The 27,527-nt window shown below is 42.9% G+C and overlaps 1 protein-coding gene across 1 annotated transcript in view; it reads left to right on the top strand.

Annotated features, from left to right (window-relative positions):
* LOC146810760 (protocadherin-10-like) overlaps positions 1 to 27,527 on the top strand; it is a 294,634-nt gene that overhangs the window by 226,176 nt on the left and 40,931 nt on the right. Inside the window, exon 2 of the mRNA XM_085614444.1 lies at positions 738 to 796. Within this exon, the coding sequence (XP_085470570.1) occupies positions 738 to 796 (59 nt within the window). The remainder of the gene's footprint in view (positions 1 to 737; positions 797 to 27,527) is intronic.

Below are 27,527 nucleotides of genomic sequence, written 5' to 3'. Positions count from 1 at the left end.
GTTTTGGCATTTCAGCTACTAATTATCTCAAGCATACACAAAAGACTAGAGATCTTGCAACGGAATAAAAACTTAACGTCCTGAAAAGCAAATTACTGAATCACTCGCATATTTAGGTATGCCTTACCTTGTCTGAATCGGTTCTGCCCAAAACCTAAAAAGTCAGAACTTTTTGCAGAGCCTAAATTAGCAACATAAAGTGGGGCCCTAGTTGGTAAGGTTTACTATTGTTAGGAGAAATAATCTTTTGAATTTAAGTATGAAAAATACCTTTGAGGGAAACAGAAAACGCTACAGCGCCACCATCTGTCACCATCCAATGGTACAACCATCCTAGTTATCTCATCTTTAATAAAACATAAGAGAGGCTTTGCTTTCTAAATCCATAAAATCATTCTCCAGCAGAGGAATAGATCACCTTCCAATACCTGCAAAAGCCTTTGAAACTAGAGATATTGAAGTGCTGAGGACTAAGCAATCCTGCTTTAAAAAAATGTTTAGTTGTTTGTCAGTGGAAATGGGTGTTTAATAATGCTCTGTAATTTGCAAATATGAAGGCAGTGGAAAGTGCTTCTTCAAATTTAATAATAACTGTTAATTTAAGTTACACATGTGAAAAGTATGAAAAACATCCAAATATGACAATCTTTACAAAGCTGTCAATAATTATGAACATGACAAAAGGAGAATTGCTACCTAAAATACAAATTATATATTAATTAACTTTTCTTTTATAGCTCAAACATCCTAACACCGACTGGTTACCACCGAAGATTCAGAAATCCACACTTAAAAGGTACAATTTATAAATGGCTACTAAAACAAGTCATTTTAATTGTGATAGAAATCCTGGCATTTAACACCTTGTTTCCTGCCAACTTTGACAATATTCATTTGTGGTAGCTGTTTTCTAGTGAAAGATGCAGATAAAACGTTTCTAATGGCCAAGGGTAAGTTGTATTTATTTAGATTTTGTCATATTTTCTGATTCACAGAAGTTTCTTCGGAACTGAATTGAATTTACGCGCTCAAAAACTTCACTTTTCAAGTGTAAATCCTAACACTGATTCACTGAAACATGATTGGTGGACTATTACTATCGGGATGTCTACTCAGGAATGCAGCATAGCATCATTTCAGCATTCACAAGTTCAGTTATAGGTGTAAGATTGTGGACATTCCGAGTGGGATACCCTGCTAAGAGATGTTACTATACACAGATTCACATTGTTTATGAGTGTTTATATAACTCGTTGAGATAGTTTTACCAGATGGAAATGCTCACAAATGTTCTCCTATTGGTGGCAGGAGTCAAATATACCTACCCAGGATGAGGATGAGGAGAGAGCGCTCCCATATTTTATGGTTTATGTGTTTATAAGTGATTTTTTTAGAAAAGCAAATAATGGCTGATTGAACAGTTGCATTAGGCTCAGCCACCTCCAATTAATAGGGCCCCATTTCAGGCCATTTTTGTCTACTGTGCCACTGCAGACAGAGATCAACCTTAGGCGCATTGATGTGGTCCTGACCAAATTACGACCAGCCCCTCTGAAGTGAAACATACACCCAGGGCTTTAAGTGGGCCGGAGCACCGGCAGTTCAAAAAGAAGGTGCTGAGACGGGCCCCTATTGGGCTCTCCATTTTTGTCGTCTCCCTCAGGGTGAAAAAAAAATCTTACCCCTGCAGCAGTACTGCCCTCCACTGCCTTTGATGTAACTTCAGAGGCTCCTTATAGCTCTTTGACAGTCTCATCATCTCAGAACGGAAGGATTTTCAATATTCTATATTACAAAGCCATTGTTGTTGCTCATTTATCTTATGCAACTAACAACCATTAACAAAGCCAATAGTCCTGGCTTGTTGTAATTATATATCTGGATGCAATGACAAAAGCACCAAGATACCAGTCGGGAGCACACCATGCTAAGCACCGATTTTTAGTTTATGTGTTTTAAGCCACGCCCTTAACTACATCAGCCACGTCCCTTTGAGAGACCCACCTCAGTTTTTCATCCCACTTAAATCCCTGCATACACCTCAAAACGGCAGCAATGCAGTTCAAGTTAAACACAGTCTAAATATTATATAAACAAAACCATGGCTTAAATTATGAAGAAAACAATACTAATTAGTAATCATGTAATCTTCTATACGGCTCAAGGGGCCATCCAGTGAATGGTGTCGCAAAATGGCACCAGATCGTACATGCTTGAAAAAAGACCCGCTCTGGACAGTATACTTTTTCTAAAGTATCCCATGTGTGTCTACACTAATTTGACACGTCATAGCCTCTAGGAAAGGCCTTAGAAGCCAGAGCTCCCATGATGGAGCGAACCCCAAACTTTCAAAGATCACCCTAAGCAAACTGCCTATTGGGTCGCAGACGCCTGGGTAGGTATTTAGAAAATAGTTGCAGAAGGACTTCGGAATGAGATAAACAACTGTCCCCTGTTGAGAGGCCTGTGAGAAGGTGGCCTAGTCTCATAGTCTTGGCTTGGGGTACCTTACAGAGAAAACAGACACCTGATATTCAGCGGGGGCTCTACCCCGGAGCGTCGCCCCCACCCCCCCCCCCATCAGCAGCCCAAAAAAAAGTATAAGAAAGCGATAATAAATGCTTGTTTATAATCGTTTTATTTTGGCTGTCCGAGCCGGGGCTTGGTGGTGAGGCCAGAGATGACAGGCTGGTAGGGGAGTGGCTTGCACTGTAATCATTACACATGACAGTTTGGGCGGCTGTCTCAGGAGGGCCAAACCGGCAATGCCGCTGAAGCTCTCTCCAGCCCCAGCTGCGTTGCTGGGATGGAGCGAGCAGGCACAGGCTCCCAGTCTATCTGGGAGCGCAGATGCATGCCGCTCCGGCCAATCCTGGTTCTACGTTCATGCAGCGCCAGGATTGGCCCCAGGGAATTCTGGGAGCCTGTGCCCCCAGCAGACTGAGCCAGACTGGAGCCAGATCAGAGCATGAATCCAGGTAAGTTATTCATTTATTAATTTATTTTGTTGTCCGCTCCAGTTCCCCCCTTCCCTCCGCCCCATCACTGCCCCCAGATACCGTCCGCTTCTGCTGATATTTCAAAAAATGAAGTTTAATTGTGATAACATAAGAAACGTCCTTGGGAGTGAGGTATATGCGCAAAACACCAAAGGCTCATAAGAAGTAGTTCTGAAAGAAGTCAAGCATACAGGCGGGGCCGTTTTATGAAAAGCTGATTTTTGGACCGTAATGTGATTTCATGGCAAAAATCAAATAATAAAAGGACACCATTAAAACACAGATCGCAGTTTAGGTGGCCTTATGACGCACGTACTTTTTTTTAAAGTTTACAAATGAAAGTGTATATAGTATAAATGCCACAGTATAAATACCATAGTATACGCCAGAGGGGACACAGTATTTACAGGTAATTCTTAGGTTAATCTATAAGCTATGTGACCTGCTTTTCACATTTGCTAGCTTTTCTTTAGCTGTTCTCTTCAGGCGATAGAAATGCAGAAATATGTAAAAGCATACCTGGGCTAAAGAATACATTAGAGTTCAGAAGGAATAATTTATTGAAGATTAACATAAAAGTTCTCCCTATGTCATTGCAATGCTCCAACCATCAAGGCCTGCATTAAGATATTATACCTACCCTGCTACAGAGCTTAAGAAAAATAACCTTTGTGGGTTTCTGTATTCACCTTCATGCAGGAAAGCCATTTTGTTAAGCCTCTAAGATTGCCATTGCCAGCTTTGTCCTTTTTAATGCAGCTTCCCGGGAGCTGGCCTTATCAAATCATTCTGAGAGAGGAAGTCCACACTCTCCCCTGCCCTCCTCAGCTCCCACCTACGTTTTGCTCTTGTCATTGTCAGAACAGCAGACTCTCAATGACACGTTTAGTACAAACATGAGGACAATGTCCAGTGCAATGTGCAGTAGAAAAGAAAACATTATCATGAAATAGCAGTGCTTAATTTGTAAAAAAAAAAAAAAAAAACAACCGGGGCCCTGGTCAGGCGACTACCGCAGCTTGCACCACCCATTGTCCCTGCAAGCGCTGCCAATGACAGTACCAACACAACTACTAACCATCACACTGCTACATGGGTGAGAGTTCATATTGGTCAAGGCCCACACAGCTATATCAATAGTTTGGGCAGCAGGTACTAGTTGTTTTTAGTGTATACTGAATTAACAAGCAACTATTGTTTTGCTCATCTCTAAATTACATAAACAGCACCACCAGGTGGCAGCTGTCATAAATGCCAGTGTTGACCATTAAGTCCAGGTGTGAGCACCGAAAACCACTGGCTCAAATTAAGCACTGTGAAAACGTATAGCCCACGCAATGCCTTTCTACAGTGACACTATTTATTTATGGAACAAGGCGAAAATCAAGTCAAGGCTGTGGGATTACATGTGCTTGTTTAAAGTGTTAGAGGAATGGGTTCTACTGGTAGACACCTTGAAAATAAAAATATCTTCAGTTATGTCTTTTGGTCTGGAATTTTGTACGATGTAGTTCAACTATAAAATAAAATGAGTGACTTCTGGTGAAAGTGTATTTACCACAGCATTTGATTATAATTTACTTCTTGGCTGTAGTCCGCAAATAAAGGGCTGGACAGGGCTCTGTGGTACAGAGAATACCACAGAAATGAGTCTTTTCTGCTCATCAGCGCAATTCAGCAGATTCGGACTGAATGGAAGGAGATCTACACTTTGTAAACTAGCACAATTGTTAACTCTTGAACCGTCTCAGAGTACATGCTATCTCTAAAGACTATTCTATGTTCCTACAAGCCTCCATGAAAAGTTAGACCTTGACCTAAAACTTCAGAATCTCACCTCTCCTTTTTTCTTTTGAATGACCCTTTGCTTACTTTCTCCTCAGCACGCCTCCTTTCTTCTGAGAAAATGTGCACATTTGTCTTAATCTCTGTTATTGTATTTCTTCACATTCTCACCTCAATCACAACCCTTCCTTCTCTGCAAGGCATACCCTGCAACCTAGCATTTCATCTAGCTCTTCTACTAATACCAGCAGCCATCATCTACAGGAAGTCACATACCCCCCACTAATGACTACACCTCACTTCTTCCAATTTAAGGGGTTCACACAGAAAATATTGTGGGGCAAAATATTGTGTCAAGAATATTGGGGACACAAATATTGCAAAAGTGAGTTTCTAAAGGTAAGTAAAGTTTTATTATATATAACTCCATATATATATACCTTGACAATTTATATATATTTTCAAAGCACATAGATGTGGAGTTAAGAATACTAAATCTATACTTACCTATTTGCACTTACCTTCTTGATATTTTGGCACTTGATATTTTTGACATGATATTCTGTTCACAAAATAGTTTTGGTTCTGATATTCTGTTAGTGATTCCTAAATTATTCCACATCAAAGGCACTGGAGTAAATGCATGTAACTGTCTCCTTGAGAGCACAAGACCAATCTGAATAATCAAGAACAACCAATAACGACTGGATTAATTACTAATGTTGGGTTCTGGAGCAACATGCTACCTGGCATAAAGTGCTTCAAAGCCACGCACATGGTAGTAAGTGCTTTATAAATGCAATTCCAACTACAATCATTTACAGCAAAATGGTGACCATCAGGGACATCAAGAGTTAAATGGTTAGAGGGCCACAGGGGATAACTACGTTATAAGCCATGCATTATGGAGAACTCAACAGATCAGAAGTGGAGAAAAATAAGGATCGTAAGGAAAGGTTTCTCGCTGACCTGACAGTTCTTTGCCCTAATGCAGAAGGTAGAGTGATTTTTGAAGTGGGGATTACCTAGGATGAAATCACACAAGAAAGTTCTGACCTCCCCTAAAACAAGGCCAAAGGCAATGTTGGCTTTCCAGGGATCAAGACAAAGCCACAGAATCATTGTATGAAGCCTACAAGGAAGCGGAGTGGCCTGGATGCCTAGCATACATTTCCAATTGACCGCTGATTACAACCCTACCAAAGCCTGGAAAGGATCCAATACATCCCATTGCGAGCAGTGCGCTCTGCTGATCACCATCTGCTGTGTGTACCACGTGTCCGCCGGTGTAGAACTGGGTGTCGCTCCTTCAAATTTCAGGCCCCTGCACTATGGAACTCTATCCCACTGGCTGTCCGCAGCACCCACGACCATTGGGCATTCAGGAAACTGATTAAAACCTGGCTTTTCTCCTCCATCTAGCCTCATCTCCTCAGGCCACCTGTCCGCTAGCGCTGGGACACCCTGTCACTGGGGCAGCCATGCACTTTACAAAGAACCCTAACATAACATAACATTACATAACAATGTGGGGGCTACCATCTGATATGTCTCTTCTAAACATGGATTTTAAGATCCTGGCAGAGAAATGTGGCTACTCGGCTTAAACGAGTAATCCCTGACCTCATTCAGCATGTACAAGTGGGTTTCATGGCTAGAAGAACATCCCGTAATCATATGTGTACATTGGCCCGTCTCCTTTGGCTTTCTAAAGACACTTGGGAGAATGCTCTGGCTTTTGCACTTGATGTCGAAAAGGTGTTTGACAGGATTGAATGGGAATATATGTTCCTCCCATAGACTTGGCATAGACCACAACCAAATCGCCAAAGTTAAATGGCTATATTAGACCCCACCGCTCAGGTCAACTGTGGAGGATTTCTAGCAACCTTTCCTGTTCACAGAGGAACAAACCAGGGGTGATTTTTAACGGCCCTGCTGTTCTTCTGGCAAAGTAAACCTTGGTAGTGACCATTCATCAGTCAGTGGTGATAGCAGGGATCCCTACATTCATGTCCCGCAAAAATACTCATGCATGCGGCTGACATATTGCTCACTCTTACTGATTTAGGTAACTCTCTCATGGCTCCCATGTCATTAATTGCAGACTTCTGAGAGTTATCAGGCTATCAGGTCCATCCGGCTATTTCTCATGTCACCACAAAAGCCACCATTGCAGAGTATATTTTCCAATGGAAATCTGAATGACTAAATTACTAGAGGTATACATTAATAGAGGTCTAGAAAGAATTATACTAGAAATTTGGACCTCCTTGTACCCAGAACTAACTGCGAAATGGTTGCAGTAACGCCTCTAATTATGAGGCTGGATACAGGTCATAGAAATTGTGGTGTTCTCCCAATTTACATATGTGCTAGGTATGTTTCCACTGTCAGTCAAGACCTTAATTCTGTTATCAATTCATAAGGGCATTAAGGGCTTTATGAGGGCAACATGCAGCAGGGGTTATAAATCTCTAGACTGGTAACTCAAGAGATGTGGAGGTCTGATTCTTTTCTGTGTTAAAGACCACTATACAATGCTTCAATTGTTACATTTAGTCTATATGTGTCCCAAACCCAGGCACCCTCCTTTATGGGTTCCCATTGAGCATGGCTCTACTCACGTGCAGGGTATCAGGCTTCCAATGTAAATGTGGTTGTATTTGTAAAGCGCACTGCTACCCAATTAGGGTCTCCTGGCGCTGTAACTCTGGCTTTTCCCTGTGAAATGTCCACTCCTGGGCACCCCCAAGGTGAAGCCAGGCATCCCAGCGCTGTTGGGGCCGTTGTGGAGATTAAGCAAGCTATTGCCCAGAGTTGCAGAGTGGGACCCATGATTAGAATAGGCACCAAGGCGAGAATTAACAGGTCCGAGGAATTGAGCCCAAGACCCGCCGAGGCAGGAATTGAACCCTGGTCCCGGGCCAGACCTCTGCATCAGGGTCTGCCGCTCTAACCATTGAGCCACACTTCTCCACAGACATAAGACACCTTCTTCACTGACCACGAATCCTGTGGCACAAACCATGCTGAAGACCTTCCCACATTTGCACAAAAAACTGCAGACTGACGTCAGACTGCATACACATGTGCCCATATGGAACAATGCTAACTAACATTTGTGTGGACGGGATGGTCTATTTGTTGGGAGACAAAGTGAAGGACTGGCATACTCACTCTAGATTAGTTACTGACACAAGGAACCCTCAAACACTTTAGAATGGTGCAGGATGAATTTCAGTTGCCCAGTTTGAGAAGTGGGTATACTGAAACAGTTCCTGAGAAGCTGATTGGAGACTCCACCGTGAGAAGTTCTGGACACTATTCCTAATTGGAGCAACGCCTTGCCCCTTGACGGACGCCCTGCTAAGTCCTTTCAAAAAAAGGGTTTCTTCATTTTCCAATTTTCAACACTGTTTATTGTCGAGTAACTCCAATAGTATGAACGATTCAAAACTTGTTTAAACAATCACATGTGAGACCGTCATGTATTACAAACACTTCAAATGTTGCAGATTGCCATTCCAAGCCTTTTCTTTCTGCAACATGACGTATACATTAAAAGCATCCTCAGTAGTATTTCCTTTCCAATGCATTTCGGGCATTTTCAAAAAACAACAGTGTTAAACCGTGAAAAACAACCTGAGTAATAACCCTCAATTCAATGTGTCTCCATATTTTATGCCCTGTGTTGCTAATCGCCCGTACTTAACGTTTTCCCTCTATTTACATGGTTCCATCTTAAAAGCTGAATACAATTCTCCATCCTATAACTCAACCCTTCAAAAACATACTTTCTCCGTACCTGCTCTTAATAACCTTCCAGCTATGTTTCCTTCCTTCCTTTCTCCAATCTGCAAACCTCTTCCTTTCCACCTATCACCCTTTTGACTACATTCACCGTGTCGCCACCCTCTCAATTCGACCAATCACCTTCCTTCAAAGAACCTTCCTCACTACTAATCCCAGAATGCCCTACTACAGCTTCCCCATACCATGATGTTTTATATATGTATGCTAAACCATGCTTCTGTTGAAGAAAACTCTTCTATCTATTGCCCCGCCCACCCTAAGATGTTAAGCACACATTAAATGAGATGTTACATAAGACATTTAGGCACGTTGAAATATAAAAATAACACATTTGTTACAAGAGGTGTATACATTTACGGCGTTCGTAATTTATGAGTTATAGCTCACGGACATCCGTGCAATTCTTCGAAAAAGTTCCGATCATTTAGTCAGGTGTTTAAGCGTCTCACATGTGAATTTTATTAGTTTTTCAAAGTTCCATGGGTGCAACATGTCTTACAAGGCCAATGCAAACAAGCTACACAAGAGTGACGAAATGCACACCACTTTCTATCCAGTTTTTTTGTCCAGGTTAGAAAGTGGTGTGCATTTCGTCACTCTTGTGTAGCTTGTTTGCATTGGCCTTGTAAGACATGTTGCACCCATGGAACTTTGAAAAACTAATAAAATTCACATGTGAGACACTTAAACACCTGACTAAAAGATTGGGACTTTTTCGAAAGTATGTTGTTGAAGGGTTGAGTTATAGGATGGAGAATTGTATTCAGCTTTGAAGATGGAACCATGTAAATAGAGGGAAAACGTTAAGTATGGGCGATTAGCAACACAGGGCATAAAATATGGAGACACATTGAATTGAGCGATATTACTCAGGTTATTTTTCACGGTTTAACGCTGTTGTTTTTTGAAAATTTGTGGTGAATCCCTGATGAAGGGCGAAGAAAATGCCTGAAATGCATTGGAAAGGAAATACTACTGAGGATGTTTTTAATGTATATGTCATGTTGCAGAAAGAAAAGGCTTGGAATGGCAATCTGCAACATTTGAAGTGTTTGTAATACATGACGGTCTCACATGTGATTGTTTAAACAAGTTTTGAATCGTTCATACTATTGGAGTTACTCGACAATAAACAGTGTTGAAAATTGGAAAATGAAGAAACCCTTTTTTTGAAAGGACTTAGCAGTGCGTCCGTCAAGGGGCAAGACGTTGCTCCAATTAGGAATGATGTTCTCAATTTAGTGGTTGTGAGGCAAAACCACCAGAATGGGCTGTACGCAAAACAATCAATTTGTGGAATCATCAATAACCTGGACAAAAAACTGGATAGAAAGTGGTGTGCATTTCGTCACTCTTGTGTAGCAAGTTCTGGACACTCCCACCGTCCCCTCAAACATTGGCGGCACCACAGAGGGTAATAGTGGAGTTAACTAGCTCATTAGCGCAACAGTTACATTCTAAACCCTTTTGTTTTGCTTGTGTGATAAATAGCGGAGGCTTTTGTAGTTCTAATACACAGAGGCTGACTGGGAGACATAATTGAGAACCTAGACAAGGGGGCAAGGAATTCAGAATGAAGATTTGCCTTTTCAAATTGCTCAAGAACAGGCACTGTACAGTCCTCAAACTACTAGCAGTAGGCCAGCTGCACCACTCAAACTAATGGAGGTTAGGACAATCCGAATATGACACAATACACAGCATCTGTGATTACCCAGGTATACTCTGACTTTTCTCCCTGATTAAAACATTTTAATCTGAACACTAGAGCTGCTCTATCCTTGACTAGGAAACTGATGATGTTACATGGCATAGCTGACTTACCCTCCTGTAGTGGGTTTGGTGGCAAATTAATAAAAAGCTGTTAACGCCCAGAAGATTTCCAACTGAGATATTTATACCAATACAGGACCCATAAACGCTTCTCTGCACAACAGCCCATCAAGTGACTGCTAATGCTTACATTCTATAATCCTTTAACACATTCTACCATCTGCTAAGGCCCAACATCTATGCAATCCTAATGCTAGGACATACATGAAAAATACCTATATGCATTACATACTACACCTTCCTAACCAGCTATGAGCAACTTTTATAAGCAACAGATCTGACCCCCTCCAAAATATGCATATTGCGAACTGGTGGTCACTGCAATTACCTACACATGTGTAGTGGAGGCGGAGTTTTCGATGTACACATTGCTATGTTAGCATAAGCGTCTTAGCTGATGGAAACGCCATCTTGACACTTTTGCTGCTTTTGCACACAACACTGCAGATAGATGTTATTATTTGAAAACTGCTTGCCTGCCTTTTCTTCACATGAGAACAATCTGTTGTTCACATCCCCAGACGTGCACCGCGACCTTGGTCTGAACATTGTGTGCAGAAACAGTCTGGGCCAACAAACAATGTATGCTTTTGAATTCAGGTTGATCGGCCCACGCTCTAGCCATAATACGCACACAGTTTCAAATATCTGAAAGTCGAGAGCCTTTGATATTGCAGTTTGCATGCATTAGAAACACATTCTGGAGAAAAACTTTTCCAGGCGCAGAGCAAAGCTGATCCTGTGATGTGATTCACCTAAGCTGATCTTTACGGTATGGGGTTCCCCATTCAAACCTAGTGACCTTCTATTAGTCTAATAATACTAGCTTACTAGCGAAGGGAGGGTGGTTGTAATCCACTATCATCTGTAATATGATTTCTCCCTTCATTTTCTCTGGTATTGTAACAATGCTGATGATTTTAATTTTAATCATTTGTCTGCTTATGTTAGCCAAAGTACTGCTTCTTAGGACGCGTAGTTTATAAAATAAACATTTTAAACGTTACTGTGTCTCTGAATACTCTTGTTGTGGACTAATATGAGAATAATAATGAACAGATATTTCTGAATCCCACCATTCCTGAGAGTACTCTCAAATCGCATGTTCTGGGTTGTCTAATCATTGGTAGCTTCTATATGGTATGAAGAGCGAATGAGACACTGATGCTGGTCGGATAGGGGTTCTGGGTACTGAGGTGAGTTTTTGGTACACCGCAATTCACGGAGGTCCTGGTTTCCTGCGCTTAGTTCTGCGCATGAGCAGAATCCCTGCAACATGGCGCACCTAACGTTTGGTCTTCTGATTTGAGACACCTTAGTAGTGCTTATATTATTCCACGACGCCCTCACTCTTGTTTCCGGATAGCGGGAGTGACGGTTTTAACCTACCTATTGGTACGATAGGTTCAATCAAGCTTGTCAATTAAAAAGGTTTTTATATGTTTGAACCCTTGTGCTACTATAATATACATTGTTGTTCTTCTCTGTGTCCTTATGGCGGTCGATATTGCAGCACATAGCCGCACTCCTCTCCGGCGTCATTTGACGCAGTTTGGAGTGCCGGACGATGGGATGGCTGTTATTTTTGTGGTGAGTGCCGATGCATCATATCCCTGCGAGTTGTTTTACTCTTGGGTGACTATGCCGGCGGTGTATGCGGATGATAATACGTTTCACTCCTATACTCCCACGCGGAGCCCAGCAAATTATACGCCATATAGGACGCAGGAGATTCCTATTTCAGCTTGGCAGTATCGAATTTGGTTTAATGGTGCCCTTCCCCATACGGTTACACAGGTTCGAATGGGCCCTTTGTTAATTCCAGGGGCCACTTGGCTGGTACTGGCCGAATTTACATCTCATCCTTGTTATTTAACGGCTACGGTGGATGAGTTACGTGTCCTTCATACAGCCCTGATTACAGTATATAGGGCTTTAGTGAAATACGTTTCACGTAACGTGCAGGTGGGGGCACCTGTTGTTGCGGAACAGCCAGCTAGCCCGGCCGGGATTGTCATTAGTCCCGTCATGGTTAATTCGGTAATGGGCAAGCGCCCCCAGAGTAAGGACGATTTACCTTAGTGGCTTGCTGAGAAATTTGACCAGCGGGAGGCAGTCTTTCCGCACTCTACTCCTGTGGAGAAACACAGGATACTCACTATTAGTTTGCAGAAGGACTTAGTCCCAGAGGTGTCCGATTGTGACAACTGGGGTAAAGTTTTTGCAGCGGTCTACTCGAAGTGCTCCGGCACCCCATCTATGGCCGTGCTTCCCTCCGTCATCAAGCGTGTTCAAGATCAACACGGTCCGGAGGCGGCTGTCGATTTGGGAATGAGGCTTATAGGGGTGTTCGACGTAGTTGCCACTCCCATCCTTGGTAACCTAAACAAAATTGGAGAACAAAGAAACAGGGAAAGCAGCAACAGAAACAGGGGTCTCGTCCTGCGTCACCGGTACAGGCGACTGGTGAATGCACATATGATTTGCGCGATCGCACTAGTATTAGGTCACCTGATAGATTTCAGGTTACTGAACAACGTTCTCCTCGTTCTACACAGGAAACATCAGCCTCGCAGTCCAGTGGCGGAGAACGTGGCAAGGGTCGGGGTGCCCAACAAGGACGTGAGCAACCCCGTCAGCCTGACGGTAAAGGCAAGTAGGACGAGTTTGCACGTCAACGTCCCCCATTTCAGAAGAAGAAAGTTGCTTGGCTAACAGCGAGGTATGCCACAGATAGTGATAACGCAGCTTCGGAACCTGATATGGGCACTAACGCTGCTCGCGTCCATATCTGGAGGCGACAGCAACTGACACGTTCATTACTGTAGAAACTGCTGATACTAGAGTGGCTCCCCCTGACAGACTATATGACATGGTCCTATTAATTGAAGGTGACATTCAACGTACGATCCAAGGGATTTTTTGGGATTATATGACCTCTACCTATGATATTCTATTAGCGGAGGCGGACTGGCCCCAGCTTTCATTTTGGATGCTCCTAGAGGGGAGGAGGTGATCCTCCCGTCCTTTGCGCACACAGTGCCAAAGGAGCACGCTTAAAGGTTTGCCGAAGAGTGTGCTCAGGTGCTTGCTCCGGCTTTGTACCGTACTCAGGTTGGGTGGGATAAGTTGTCCCCAAGCCATGAGATTCCTTTACGGTCTATGCCCCAGCCGCAGCCCCAATATCCGATGCGCCGCAAAGCTAGGTCTCACATCGCGGATATCCTCGAGCAATTGGAATATCAAGGTGTTCTAGAAACATGTGTGTCACCAATGAATAATCCTTTATTCACTGTATTTAAACCTGATGGGTCGCACCGCCTAGTTTTGGATTACCGGCATTTGAACTCTCATTGTCGACTTGTGCTGTACAGAATACCCACAGTTCAGCCCTCGTTGATAGTCTCGTGAGCAAAAGGTTTAAGACCACACCTGACATATCCAATGGCTTTTGTAGCCATAACCTGTCCTCTACTAGTAGTCAGTGGACAGCGTTTACTTCTGGTGGCAAACAAAAACAGTTTAATAGATTAGCCATGGGCTATAAAAACAGCCCTGGCGTCTTTGCCGCACGTGTAGTCTCTCTGTTAGAGAGCATAGACCCTGATGCGTACTTGTATGTTGACGATATCTATCTCACAGATGACTAATTATGGCCACATCTATGTCGCGCTGATCGCATCATTGTTATGTTTGCGGATTTCGGTTACAAATTCAACTTTGCGAAGTCGCACATTGCAGAGTATACAGTGTTGTTCTTGGGCTACAAGCTCAACAATGAAGGTTTAGTCCCGCACTTCTTGGAGAAGTGCGCATGTTTGCGTGCTCCGACAACGCTGAAAAAATTACAGTCTTTGCTGGGTTTTCTGAATTTCGGTCGTCTATACATTCCCGATTATGCCCAGCGTATCAAGCCGCTATATGCCTTGGTACAACCTACTTTTTCCAAATCGAGCTGGCTGCCAGAGCATTCAGCTATCTTGCAATCTTTGCAGGCTGATCTTTTTGCTTCGAAATACTTACTGACACGTGATAACCACACTAGCCTGGTAATAAGAATTGTGCCTAATTCTAAAGCTTTGCATCCACGTTGGATACAATGGGCAACATCCTTGACATCGCCAGATGTCACCTATATATTTGACTCCTCATTAAAGACTCAGGAGTACTTGCAGTATGAATTCGTTCATCCAGCTCCTCTGTCTTTGCGCCCCCTTGAAGATTACCATTGTGTCATTTATACTGATGGTTCGGCGCAACCGGCGACGCGATCGAAGCTTGCTTATTCAGCCGCCTGCGCAATTGTAGCGGATACTTTCGTGAATGGTGAATTCAACTCTGATGTCGTGCATACGCAGTAATTGGGTGATTGTACCGCACAGTTGGCGGAGCTACGTGCTCTAGTGCTTGCACTGGAGTTTGCTGATCCTCGTGTTACTACTCTTATAGTGAGTGACTCGTTTTACTGTGTTCAGTCTTTTAACGACAATTTATTCTTTTGGTCTCAGAATGAATATCGCGAATCCAAAGGTAGCACAATCAAGCATAAAATGCTTTGTGTTTGAGTGGCAGAACATAAACAGAATCTGCCTCCTGTGAATGTAATTCACACTCTTGGTCACCAACAAGTTGGTGTCCACGTTGTCGGCAACAGCTTAGCTGACGAAGCAGCGAAAACTGCAGTGGCAACATATCTAGTAGCAGCAGTTACAAGATCCAAAAGTAAGATCGATGATGACATCTTGGCAGCTATTGCTGCAACAGAGAAGGGAGGTAATTACCATAGAGGTTTCCCTTCTCGGTACTCTTATCATTTAAGTCCTGATAAAGTCCCGTATGTGAGAATTAACGACGTTGGTGACAGATTGATTCCCAACGCGGACTGCAGACCTTCCTTGATAACAGCGGCTCATGAAGGTATGGCCTCTGCCCATGCTGGCGTTTCAGCTACTCTTTTACAACAGTGTTACTGGTGGCGCGGATTGTATAAACAGACTCGCACTTAAGTTCTTGATTGTGACATTTGCCAGCAGATTAAACCTTCGACTGCTGCGCGCCCACCACAGACTCAGTTGTACATATCTAATAAACCACTTGGGTGTGTTTATCTAGATCACTGCTGTCCTTTCTCCTCTGATACTGCGTACAAGTACATCTTAGTTGCAGTGGATTCGTGCACACGTTTTCTTTGGGTGTGGCCGCAAAGGAGTGCTGATGTTCGAACTGCCATCAGGGATTTGTGTGTCTTTGTGGGAATTTTTGCATGTGGTACCCTTCACTCTGATCAGGGCCCTGCGTTCGCCTCTAAGGCGTACAAAGAAGCTATGAGATCTTTGGGGGTCCAAGTAAAATTTTCGTTTCCATACCGGCCTGAGGGTAATAGTGTTGTGGAGCGAATGAACCGTGACTTAAAGCTATCCCTGACAGCTAGGTTTTTAGGCACTGGCAGGAATTGGTTAGCCCATCTGTATAACGTACAACGTGCACTTAATAATCTCCCTAGAAGGTCTCTGGGTGGGCGGACCCCATACGAGATGCTCTTTGGCATAAAAACGTTTGTCCCGGACCTTGATGGTCTAGACATGGCGGCGTCAGCCTCACCCTTTGACGTAGATGATCACTGTGCTGTATTACAGAATCTACAAAAGAACAGAGACAGTCTTGCAAAGGAACACTTGCCCTCCACGACTGATGCTGTGCTTCAGATTCCGGTAGTCGGCTGGCTACCTCAAGTTGGTGATCTGGTCCGTGAGAAGGTGGAGAACAAGAAGGAGTTCGTCCCCTCTTATCGTGCACTCGTTCCAGTGCTTGGCGTGCAGGGTACAAGAACAGTCATTTTACCTTCACTTCCTGGTCACAAGGATAACAGGTACATCTCCATTGACAATGTCAAACTACAGCGAGTGGCCGATTCTTCTTAGTATGACTCCAGCGGTCTCTTGCCCTGCGATGCTGAGAAATTCTGTTTTGGCTCCGGCTTCTACCACCATGCCTGATATTGCCATCGAGATGCATACAGTTACTAATCCTTTGTTGACACCACCGGCTGGTGGTCCACTTGAAGATTCTGAGTATGCTTATCCCACAGAGGTATCATTGCCTGTTTTACAATCAACCGCACCTATCCAGTCAAGTTTCTCATTTGACTCTAACTCTATGACTTCCAGTGCTCCATCGAAGATTTCTATTTTTGCAGTTTGGTTTAAAAGACATTTTTTAATTCCCCCATGGATTTACATTTGACCGCTGCTCATATGTATTTTTTTGTTTATGTCCATTGGATTTGTGGTGGTATTTTTCCGTCTTGTAAATGGACACTATCTCAATGAAAGATCTACAATTAGATTAATTGATGGAACTTTGGCCCCCCACTCCTCATCACACATCATGAAGAGGGACCAGACTTTTGTGAATATTACTGCCTGGCCTGTGATAGATGGGATTGTGTGGGATGCTGTTAAATTTCAAATTCATGGACCCACAGAGGTTATTAATGTTCCCAATGTTTTTCGTGTTTCTATTAAGGGTGGGCGTAGTTCGCGAATTAGCACTTCGCGAAGCTACGCAAAGTGAAGTTCGCACTACGCGAGCTACGCGTAGCACTTCGCGAACTGCGAAGTAACATGTTCGCACTGTGCAAGATGTTGTTTTCAATGATTGCACAGTGCGGGCAAGCAACCGGCACTGTGCAATCATTGAAAATGGCATCTTGCACAGTGCGAGCTGTAGTTTTCTGCTGCTCGAGTAGATTTTTACTCGAGCTGCAGCTTTCTCAACGCGAACTGGTAGTTTCTCATCGCGAGCGGTCGCGAGCATACGCGACCCCTCGCAATGAGAAACCTGACCTTCTCGCGTTGGGAATCTCGCCGGGAGGTTTATTTTCCATGCTCGCGATCGCGAACAAGGAAAAAGTCTCGCCAGGATGTCATTTTGCTTGCTCGCAGTCGCGAGCAAGCAAAAAATGACCGCAGCACTACGCAACACTACGCTACGCGTGTTCGCACTGTGCTACGTGCAGTTCGCGTAGTGCGAAGTAGCGCGAACTTCGCAAACTTCGTGAGCGTAGCGTAGTGCTTCGCCCAGGCCTAGTTTCTATGGGTGATGTTGTGAAACAAAACATCCGCTCTGATGATTGGGACGTTCAGGCCATAGAGGCACTGTTTTCTGATCTGAAATATTATGCTGCTTTTGATGCTGAAGATTTGTATTTAGACATGGCCAATTATGGGGAACTGTTTTGCTATCAACATTATGGCAATCATTTCCTACATAAAGCCAATACATTTCGAAATTTTGTAAATTATGCGCAATGGGAACATTGTCCGGTGCCAATGCAAGGCAGCTCTAACACATTGGTGAACAAATTAGCATATTTTACCAATTTCAGTGTTTCCAAACCTGCCGCTTTTTACTTTAAAGTGGCAGCTGAGTCTGCCTCGAACGTTAGGCTGACACACACTAAATTGTTGTATTCCAAATCCTTTATGGATTAATTGGCTATCGGGGGTTATGACCTGTGGAAAGCTACTATTGATCTTAAACCTGTTTGGGGTTCTAAGACGTGGCAGGTACGGGGAACAGAAGCTCTGCATCGTGACTGCCTCATCCCAAACCACATGTTATTTTTGAATTCTACTATTTTTCAAACCACTTGTTTCGGATTGGCTACTTCTAAAAAGCTGAATTCCCCCTCTATTCCTGATCTGGGTGCTTATCCTAATTGGGATAATCAAACAAATCTGTCCCTTGAGGCGTTGCAGTCATACATTACTAATACATACTTCAATATTTCCAAATTAAATCCGGAAGGATGGTTAATATGGCAGACGAGCTCAGATGCCTGTCAACATCGTTTTCTGGGTCTGCAACCTGGGTATACGCAGGTTTGAGTGGACCTCCGCTTTGAATCTTCCCATTCAGTTACTACCTACTCTGTGGGGAAGTTATGCCAAACTTGGCTGCAACATTCAACATTGGCTTCTGTTAAGCATCATTTATCAAAGTTACATGACAAAATAGATTTGAACGATTTTGTTAAGGGTCCTGTTGGTGGCAGATCCAGAAGATGGGTGTATGCAATTTATAACGAAGTTTGGAAATTGTCGCAAATTGAAGCTGCTTCCAGACTGAGAGCCATAGATCAAGCCAATTTGGAAAAAGTACTAGCTGTTATTGATAATAGCATTAACACCCTTTCTTCCAGAAGTTACACGTTAGATAATATTGTTTCATCTGTTGTTGATATTGTGCAGGATGATATGTCTGTTTTATATCATGGTCAAAATCAATTGCGTTCTATTATGCAGTATGCATGGACTTTGCTGTGTGGCTTATCCACAGGTTAATCACATTACCATTCCCTTTGTTTAAGTTCAGTTTGTGCATGGAACATTATGCCCTAGGCAGATATGAACCGTTTGGTATGGCTTTCTTGCATGAAGTTTGGTCACTCCCATTTACATACAGGTGCATGAGAGAAGGTAAAGAAGTTTATTTGAAAGGTGAGGAGTGCACTGCCACACCTGATCACTCAGTAGTCTGTAGGCATATCCAATTGCATGACGCATGCAACATTCAGGCACCAAATTTAGCATGCGTCCTGAAAAGGATTCCAGTGCCAGCTATTACACCCTCTTTCACGTTGTTAGCTAATGGTAGTTATTTGATTTTAAATAACGAGGCTTGCTGCGGGATGCTAGTGGGGATTCCCTGCATTGTAACTGTCTCACAACGAGTAGTCTGCTGTAAAAATGTTCTTTTCCCACCCCCACATGGGAGGCTGGATGTTTCCATATGGCCTTCCATTCCAACCTTAAAAGCAGAGTTCAACAAGATGAGCAGAATAAGGGCTCTATTGTCTCAAAAAGAAGTCGCTCTGACTTCCTCCCGTGAAACTTTTGTCCTTCACGTAGCGAAAACCCGCAACGAGGTGCATGCGCTTTTAAATACTGATCTCCCCCTTCATTTCAGTGCTCTGATTCACACTATATTTAATGCCTCGTCAACAACGGGCTTGGCGCATTTTTTCAAAATTGTGGCCTCCGACCTCGTGACCTTTTTCCAAACTATTTTTGGTGTGATACCGGCATTTTTTCATTCTATTTTTTCCAGCGTCTTTGGTGGGCTCCCGTTGATTCTCGCCCTCACGGCTGGTGTGCTGTTGGTGGTCTTCTTGCTGCGCAATGGCTGCACAATTTGTGTCACACAACGGCCTGTCCCAGCTGCTTCATCTTCGTAACCGGATGCTTGAATGTTATGGAACATTACCACTGGCCACTTTAAGCATTGCCTATGGATTGTCCTTCCGGTTTTCCTACTTTACTTGCGTGTAACCTGTTTTTCATTGCCGAGATTGTCCTTTCGAATGGGCTCTGGATTTGTGCTTGTCAAACTCGGTGTCTCCTGCCACGGATTATGATCGACTGATGAGTCCCTTAGTGGCTCATGAGTTGGACTGTTCTGGTATCAGGATTATGGCCTGTGGAGCAGCACATGGAGTCCTAGGAAATTGGGACATCGGTACGGCAGTGTATGACTTATTGGCGAGAAGTTATCTTGAAGAACACGCCAGTTGTCCTCTGATTGTGCTAGAGGATCCAGTTATCGAGGCACATGTATGTTCGTTTTCGTTGTTAGTCTGGATGGCGGAAACGTTTACAGAACATTCTAATGACTTCCTGTTGGAGGCTGTCGCTACTTATTGTGCTTACACGTTGATGGATTAACTTGGATGTCGTCCAACTTTCCTTTTTACAAGCCACACATTTTTTTTTTGATTCGACATTTAGGCTCTGTTGAGCCTCTGCAAAGTGTGACATATTTTTTCATTTTTTGTCTCTTTCTTTTTCATTTTTTACACTGGGTTTTCGAACTTTCACTCCCATTTATTTGGATTTCCAATACATGCACTTAGTTCTGTTTTCTGTCGAACTTGAACTCTGCGTTCCTTGATTGTATCCCTATTTGTGCGTGGTCCGATCAAGGGAGGGTGTAGTGGAGGCGGAGTTTTCGATGTACACATTGCTATGTTAGCATAAGCGTCTTAGCTGATGAAAACGCCATCTTGACACTTTTGCTGCTTTTGCACACGACACTGCAGATAGATGTTATTATTTGAAAACTGCTTGCCTGCCTTTTCTTCACATGAGAACGGTCTGTTGTTCACATCCCCAGACCTGCACCGCGACCTTGGTCTGAACATTGTGTGCAGAAACAGTCTGGGCCAACAAACAATGTATGCTTTTGAATTCAGGTTGCTCGGCCCATGCTCTAGCCATAACACGCACACAGCTGCAAATATCTGAAAGTCGAGAGCCTTTAATTTTGCAGTTTGCATGCATTAGAAACACATTCTGGAGAAGAACTTTTCCAGGCACAGAGCAAAGCTGATCCTGTGATGTGATTCACCTAAGCTGATCTTTACGGTATGGGGTTCCCCATTCAAACCTAGAGACCTTCTATTAGTCTAATAATAATAGCTTACTAGCGAAGGGAGGGTGGTTGTAATCCACTATCATCTGTAATATGATTTCTCCCTTCATTTTCTATGGTATTGTAACAAAGCTGATGGTTTTAATTTTAATCATTTGTCTGATTATGTTAGCCAAAGTACTGCTTCTTAGGACACGTAGTTTATAAAATAAACATTTTAAACTTTACTGTGTCTCTGAATACTCTTGTTGTGGACTAATATGAGAATAATAACACACAGGTCTTTCTGATTCCCACCATTCCTGAGAGTACTCTAAAGTCGCATGTTCTGGGTTTTCTAATCATTGGTAGCTTCTATATGGTATGAAGAGCGAATAAGACACTGATGCTGGTCGGATAGGGGTTCTGGGTACTGAGGTGAGTTTTTGGTACACCGCAATTCACTGAGGTCCAGGTTTCCTGCGCATAGTTCTGTGCATGATCAGAATCCCTGCAAGACATGATGTGTGGTTAATCGAAATGTACAAAGCAGCCCCTTATGAGCGGCTTATATATGAACTTGAGGATCATACAGAGGTTTATCATTTGGTTACCATTCTTGGCCCCAACCCATAAGGGAAACAATCAGTGATAGGGGGCTTTTATTCATAGCAGACTCCCCCAGTACATCACCCCTCCCCTGTTCTGAACTGACCAAGATTGTGAGCCGTCTCTGCCAGTCACCGCTGCCCACCCACCTCTCTCCCTCTCTTTGCTACTTGCTACGTCACCTTACTGAACACATCGTATTACATTAATGAGAGCACATTTTAAATGAAGAACAGAGGAACATGGCACAGGCATTTGCCTGGGTTTTGCTCAGCATGCCGACGGCACATGCATACAACAGTGGGAGTTGCTTCATGTCACAACCTCCCTATAGGTTGAAATGCCCTTCTACATGAGGATGCTGAAACATGTGTTATCACAGGTATCAGGATCACAGCCCCTGGCTGCCTGACAACACTATAAACCCTGCACCGCCTAACAAACACCCTCCGCCTCCATCCCCTCCTTCCTGTTGCTATCGTTGTTTCATGTTTATCTATACTCTTATCTATACTCTTAAGAGATCGATAGATACATGAGAAAAAGATGTACATTGTAGTGTTGCTATGCTCCCAACTTTTCTCTATACCCACATCCTTGGCGTATCCTGCACTCTTTTACCTTACGTTTCCTCGGAGTGTTAAGATTGCTTCCTCTTTGTGAGTAGTCCTTTCCTGCAATCCATGTGAAGGGCCTGGTTTCATATTTTGTGTGTGAATTTTGACACTAAGACATGATCTCCTTTTGACTTAAACGCTGTGCCGAGGAGCTATGATCACTCTTATGTCCTCTTGCGTATGGAGATATTTTTAACTGCGCATGATACATACATGTTTTGGAATGTTTTGTACTGATTGGTAATGTTGTGCAGTCGACATTGATGATGATTCTTATACTTTTTCGTGTCACAATTTATAAACCATAAAAATAAATTAAACAAATCTATCCTTTGCAGTTTGTCATGATCCATAATTGGAAACAACAGTGAGACAGAAATCCTCCCATTGTAAAATTCTGTGCCCCACCCTGCCCTATTCAACTTATTTGGCCTGTCTTATTTATTTACCCAGGGGACTCTACAATCTAGGATTCTACTGGAGTGGGTTGCCTTGATTTTGTTCTAGCATTTGAGGTTAGGGATTATTCGTCACCGAAAGGAGTGCACCAAAATTGTACCGTCTACTATAGTAATGGGTGCGTACCACCTCCACATACGAGTCTATGGGCCAGATTGATGGTTGGTGGTAACCGGTTGTAGGTGAGGGGATATTTGAAATATTTTGTCTGAACCCTTATAGAGACGAGAACCTATTTGCCTCTCTCCTGTAAAATCTGAGCAGTCAACCTTAACTGGGGTTGTTACTCACCCTCATAGTGTGTGGTGTGCTGACTGAAGCCTACTTGGAGGTCATCCAAATGGTTGAGCCTCCGAGGACTCATGGGTACTTCATTGTGAGAATCGAAACCACATGAGAGGTCATGAAACTGAAGAATTAACATTTCAGGATTATTGGTATGGTGAGGTTTGATTGTTCCTGAGCCGTTTGGTACAATGCTCACCACAAAGAAGGCTTTATCCCTCAATTTCCATCACTTGAAGCTCAACTTATTCACTCCCAATCTTGAGCAAGGATCTGATTGGAGCAACCAGTCGCTCTGACTCCACTTCTGTTTGAATAGTCCTCATAGACCAATTTGCTTTGGAGATGTCCACAGTTAAAATCTGGTGTATAACTGACCCCTGACCCTAAATTTATATTCACATTCCCTATTTGTCGAGCCCATGGGAATCCACATCCATTGGGTGCCCCTGCCAGCCAGAAATCCTCCCCACAACCAGTCAGTTGTAGGATACAGCTTCCTGAAGTTTGGTAGCCTAAGAGTGTATTATTCCAGTTGTCTTCATTGCCTAGCACCTGTAAAAATGATTTACTGGTTGAGGGGGGTAAAAACCCTACTCAAGCAGCAGCCACGATTCTTGTCAGGGCAAAGTCACAAGCAAACCATAAATTAACCTGTGTTCAACCTTCTGGTAGCGTGGTTAACTTAGAGACAATGTGTAAAGTATTGATGCAGCACTTCAAATACCAATAAAGTGAAAACACAACACACAAGAAATCCCATCCCTATATAGCGAAGTAGAGTACAGTTTAATAAATAATTTTACACCAGAATGACAAAAATCCAATTAGTAGAATGGAACATATGCAATTTTAAAGATCTAAGTGAAAATAGCACCAAAAGCACAAAGCGCCACTCACAGCTTTATGGTTGTGCAAGACCGGGTGAAAAGTCACAAGTTCAGACCAATCATGATGCAGCATAGACCAAATACAGGGACCAGGTTAGTCATGCTGAAAAGTCCAGTGCAATGAGTTTAGTTCACGGTGGAAGGGGCCACAAGGTGCAGGGAGAGCGTCATGGATGGTCAATCCTTGCTGGCGCTTTGCATTGGCAGCCCCCACAAGCAGTCGATGCTGTAGCTTGAAGAGTGGTTTTCCGGAACTTTGAGTTGGTGATGGCCACAAGCAGCAAGAGTTTGTCGAGAACTGGCCCGTTCACATTTGCGAGGTGCCCAAAAACTTCAGGGGATTTCAAATGAGGCAACACCAAGGGTCCAAGACCTGAAGGGCACCGCTTGGGGGTCAGTAACTCACTCCAGCAGAGGCCAGCAATGCTTAGGCAGGTCCAGTTGCAGGTCCAGGCAGCAGGGCAGCTGGACACATGCAGGGGGCCTCTGGAACTTGTTATCTCCCTGTAGCTCAGAACAGAAGGTCAGCTGACTAACCCATGAGTCACTCCAGCCTAATATGAAGAATGCAGGTCCAATCTTCCTTCTCTGCAAGCAGGGCAGCAGAGCAGCAGAGTAGTAGAGCAGCAGAGTGGCAGTCCTTCTGGCAGCATAGCAACACAACAGTCTAGTCTTTCTTCTCTAGTATTCACAGGTTCAGGAGTGTAGTGAAGAGTTGGTGTCTGAGGTCCAATATTTATACCTGGTGTTTCCTTTGAAGTGGGATAAGCTTCTAGAGGCTTCCCTTTGAAGTGCACGTTACCTGCCTCCCCAGCCCTGGCTCCAGACTAACTACATGGAGTATGCAACCCTTTGTGTGAAGGCAGGAACCAATCTATTCAGGTGTAAGTGGGGCTGTGGCTAGCTCCACCCTCCCACCCGTCCATTAATGGCCCATTCAGGCACACGTAAGCTCACTATTGTGTGTAGCTTTTTAGGAGGACCACACAAAGACCAAATGCCAACTACACCCAGTCATGTGACCCAGAGACCAGCTTCAGACACTAAATTGCTAAGGCAGGAAAATTCCAACTTTTTAAAACTGGCATTTTTAAAATTGTAATTAAAAAACTGACTTCACCATAAAAGAAGATTTTTCATTACAATTCCAAAAACACAAACTGTTTACCTGTTCCCATTTGGACATTACAGCTTATTAAATGTAATAAGGTAACTCTGATGTTATTATATGGGAGAGGTAGGCCATATAATAGTGAAAAACGAATTCAAGAGTTTTTTCACTACCAGTACGTGTAAAACTTGAAATTACATGCCATACATTTTAAATGCATTGCACCCTGCCCTGTGGGCTGTTTAGGGCCTACCATATGGGTGATCTATATGTATTATAAATGTGGGTATGAGCATGGCAAAAGGTTCATTTTGTCTGGTCGAGTTAAAACTGCACACACAGGCCTGAAGCAGGTTTGCAAGGCTACCTAAGTGGGTGGCACAATAAGTGCTGCAGGCCCACTAGAGGTGTTTATTTTACAGTCTCTGGGTACATGTAGTACCACTTTGCTAGGGGCTTATAATTAAATTAAATAAGCCAGTAGGGTTTAAGCCAATTCTACCATGTTTAGAGGAAAGAGCACAAGCACTTTAGAACTGGTTAGCAGTGTAAATGTACACATAGTCCTAAGGCCAGCAAAAATGTATTCAGCAAAAAAGTGGAGGGTAATGACAAAAGGTTTGGGTGTGACCCTGCAGAGAGGGCCAGGTCCAACAGCACCTAGTCCTGTGACAATAGATGTGTGTGAGATACTAGTTGGGATGCCTACTTTATAGTCACCCCCTTGGGAATGAACCCTGATATTCCTATTAAACGGACATGGAGACATTTGTGCAAAGTGTCATGAGAGATGGCAGTTAGATGCAATCACACAAAAGGCATTGTGTTTCCATGTTTGCCCCCCCTGCTCCATTGACAGGCTAGTAGAAATAAAGAATAAGAAACTGGAGGATTAACAAAGGCTGACGAGAACACCCACAGTTTGCGCCAGATGACTACATTGGCAATAGTGGCCCATGCAATAAAAAATCTTGTAAGTAGAGCACAAATGATTAACGCTTTAAAGGGTTTAGGGTTATATATATCTTGGACACAACCTCTGTGTTATGTACGTCTCAATTTTAGCTTTCCTATTTTACATACATGTAATTAAAGAACTTCTTCTTTTAGGAGTTGCAAATTTTGACTGGACCTTATTGCGTGTTGTTTATTCTGCCATGCCTTTTCTGAGTTTCTAGTACTCTAGAACCTTTAGAGCCTCGCCTATTCATTTTCGCTAACCTTAGAGAGTCAATTACCTAAAGGGGGGTAATGTGATAATTTAGTTGGAGTGCAACAGTACTTGAGGCATTAAGGACCAATGGTAATCAGCAGTATGCACTATAGATATAGCCACTAATAATTGATACCATGACCTCAAGGAACAGTCCTTTAAAGTATTGTTGAACATAATGTCACAGACTTGCAAGTTCATGACATCATAATGTGTATACAGCCAAGAATGTATATACCCACGTTTATACAGATGATTGGACTTATTATTTCACTAACATACATGAGTCTTTCGGTATTTTTGTAGTCAGTCTTTCTTAACCACATGTTTTGATCAAACTAAATTTAGCATATGTCGCCTTCTGAAAGATGACTCACTATAATCACATTTTCTAACACCAACTGCAAGAGCTGAACTTAGTGCCTCCTGATTACATCCGCTTATGAATCTTAGCATGCTAATAAGCAAGGTCAAAAGTTAGCTACTGACCATGTAAGCGTAGTGATTCACTGCTACCATCAAGATACTAAGCTTTCCGAAAGAGCCCAGAGTACTTGTTATGTACTTTTTCCTCTTCTGCTTCTTTTTGTTCTTCTTCTTTACCTTTTTTCTTCTTCTTCTTCTTCTTTTTCTTCTTCTCTGTCTTCTACTTTTTCTACTTGTTATCTTTATAATTATTATTTTTATTATTAGTATAAATATTAATATTATTAGCATTATGGTAAGCTCCGAGTTTCTATTGAAAGACACTTTTTTCTTTCATAACTTTGATGCCTTTCAGTGAATGACATAACATTTTTAAAAGTAAGTTCATCTGATTTCGGTTAGGCATGGCAAATTATATGTGGATCAAAGAAGGTGGGATAAAACAGAGGTTTGGGAGGGTGATACAAAAATCTGTCTTTCATGGAGGTCGATTCACCAAAATGCCTGGGGTTGCAGAAGTGACATCATAACTTAATGACATCACAGGAAGTGACATAATTTGACCTTTGACCCAGAATATCCCCAGTAAGTGGTATAACAAGACCTGAAGACATTACAGTAAGTGTAACCGCTAAAGTACCATAACTGCATGATTACTATAACACAACACAAATGCCCATTTTAGAAACCACCTGCATTAGGGGGTTGGCATGACCTTTGAAAGTGGTGGGAAGTATTACTTGCCCTGAATTATTACACGAAGGACCTCTTCGAGGAGGCCTTAGGAGTTCTCCCCCTGAGAAACATTTAAGTTAAGTAGCATCAAATAATGTATTTAAAAGCAAAATTCACATAATTTTGGTGAAAAGCCATAGAATCTGAAAGGACACTCATTCAAATTCAAGTCCTTTCATGGTGTGCCAGGGTCAGCAGTGTTTTATGCAGACGTCTCATGTGCCACGGAAGCCCTATTATGCCACAAATTACAAACAATAGGCAAAGGTCAGAAATTTGCAGTTAATTCCATTAATATTTGTTATGTCAAAGTTACCTCTAGTAAGTTAGGGCCAATAT

The sequence above is a fragment of the Triturus cristatus genome, chromosome 7, assembly GCF_964204655.1.
Source record: "Triturus cristatus chromosome 7, aTriCri1.1, whole genome shotgun sequence".
NCBI lineage: Eukaryota > Metazoa > Chordata > Amphibia > Caudata > Salamandridae > Triturus > Triturus cristatus.
Note: the sequence above shows the minus strand (reverse complement) of the source record. Positions and strands in the feature narration are given on the sequence as shown.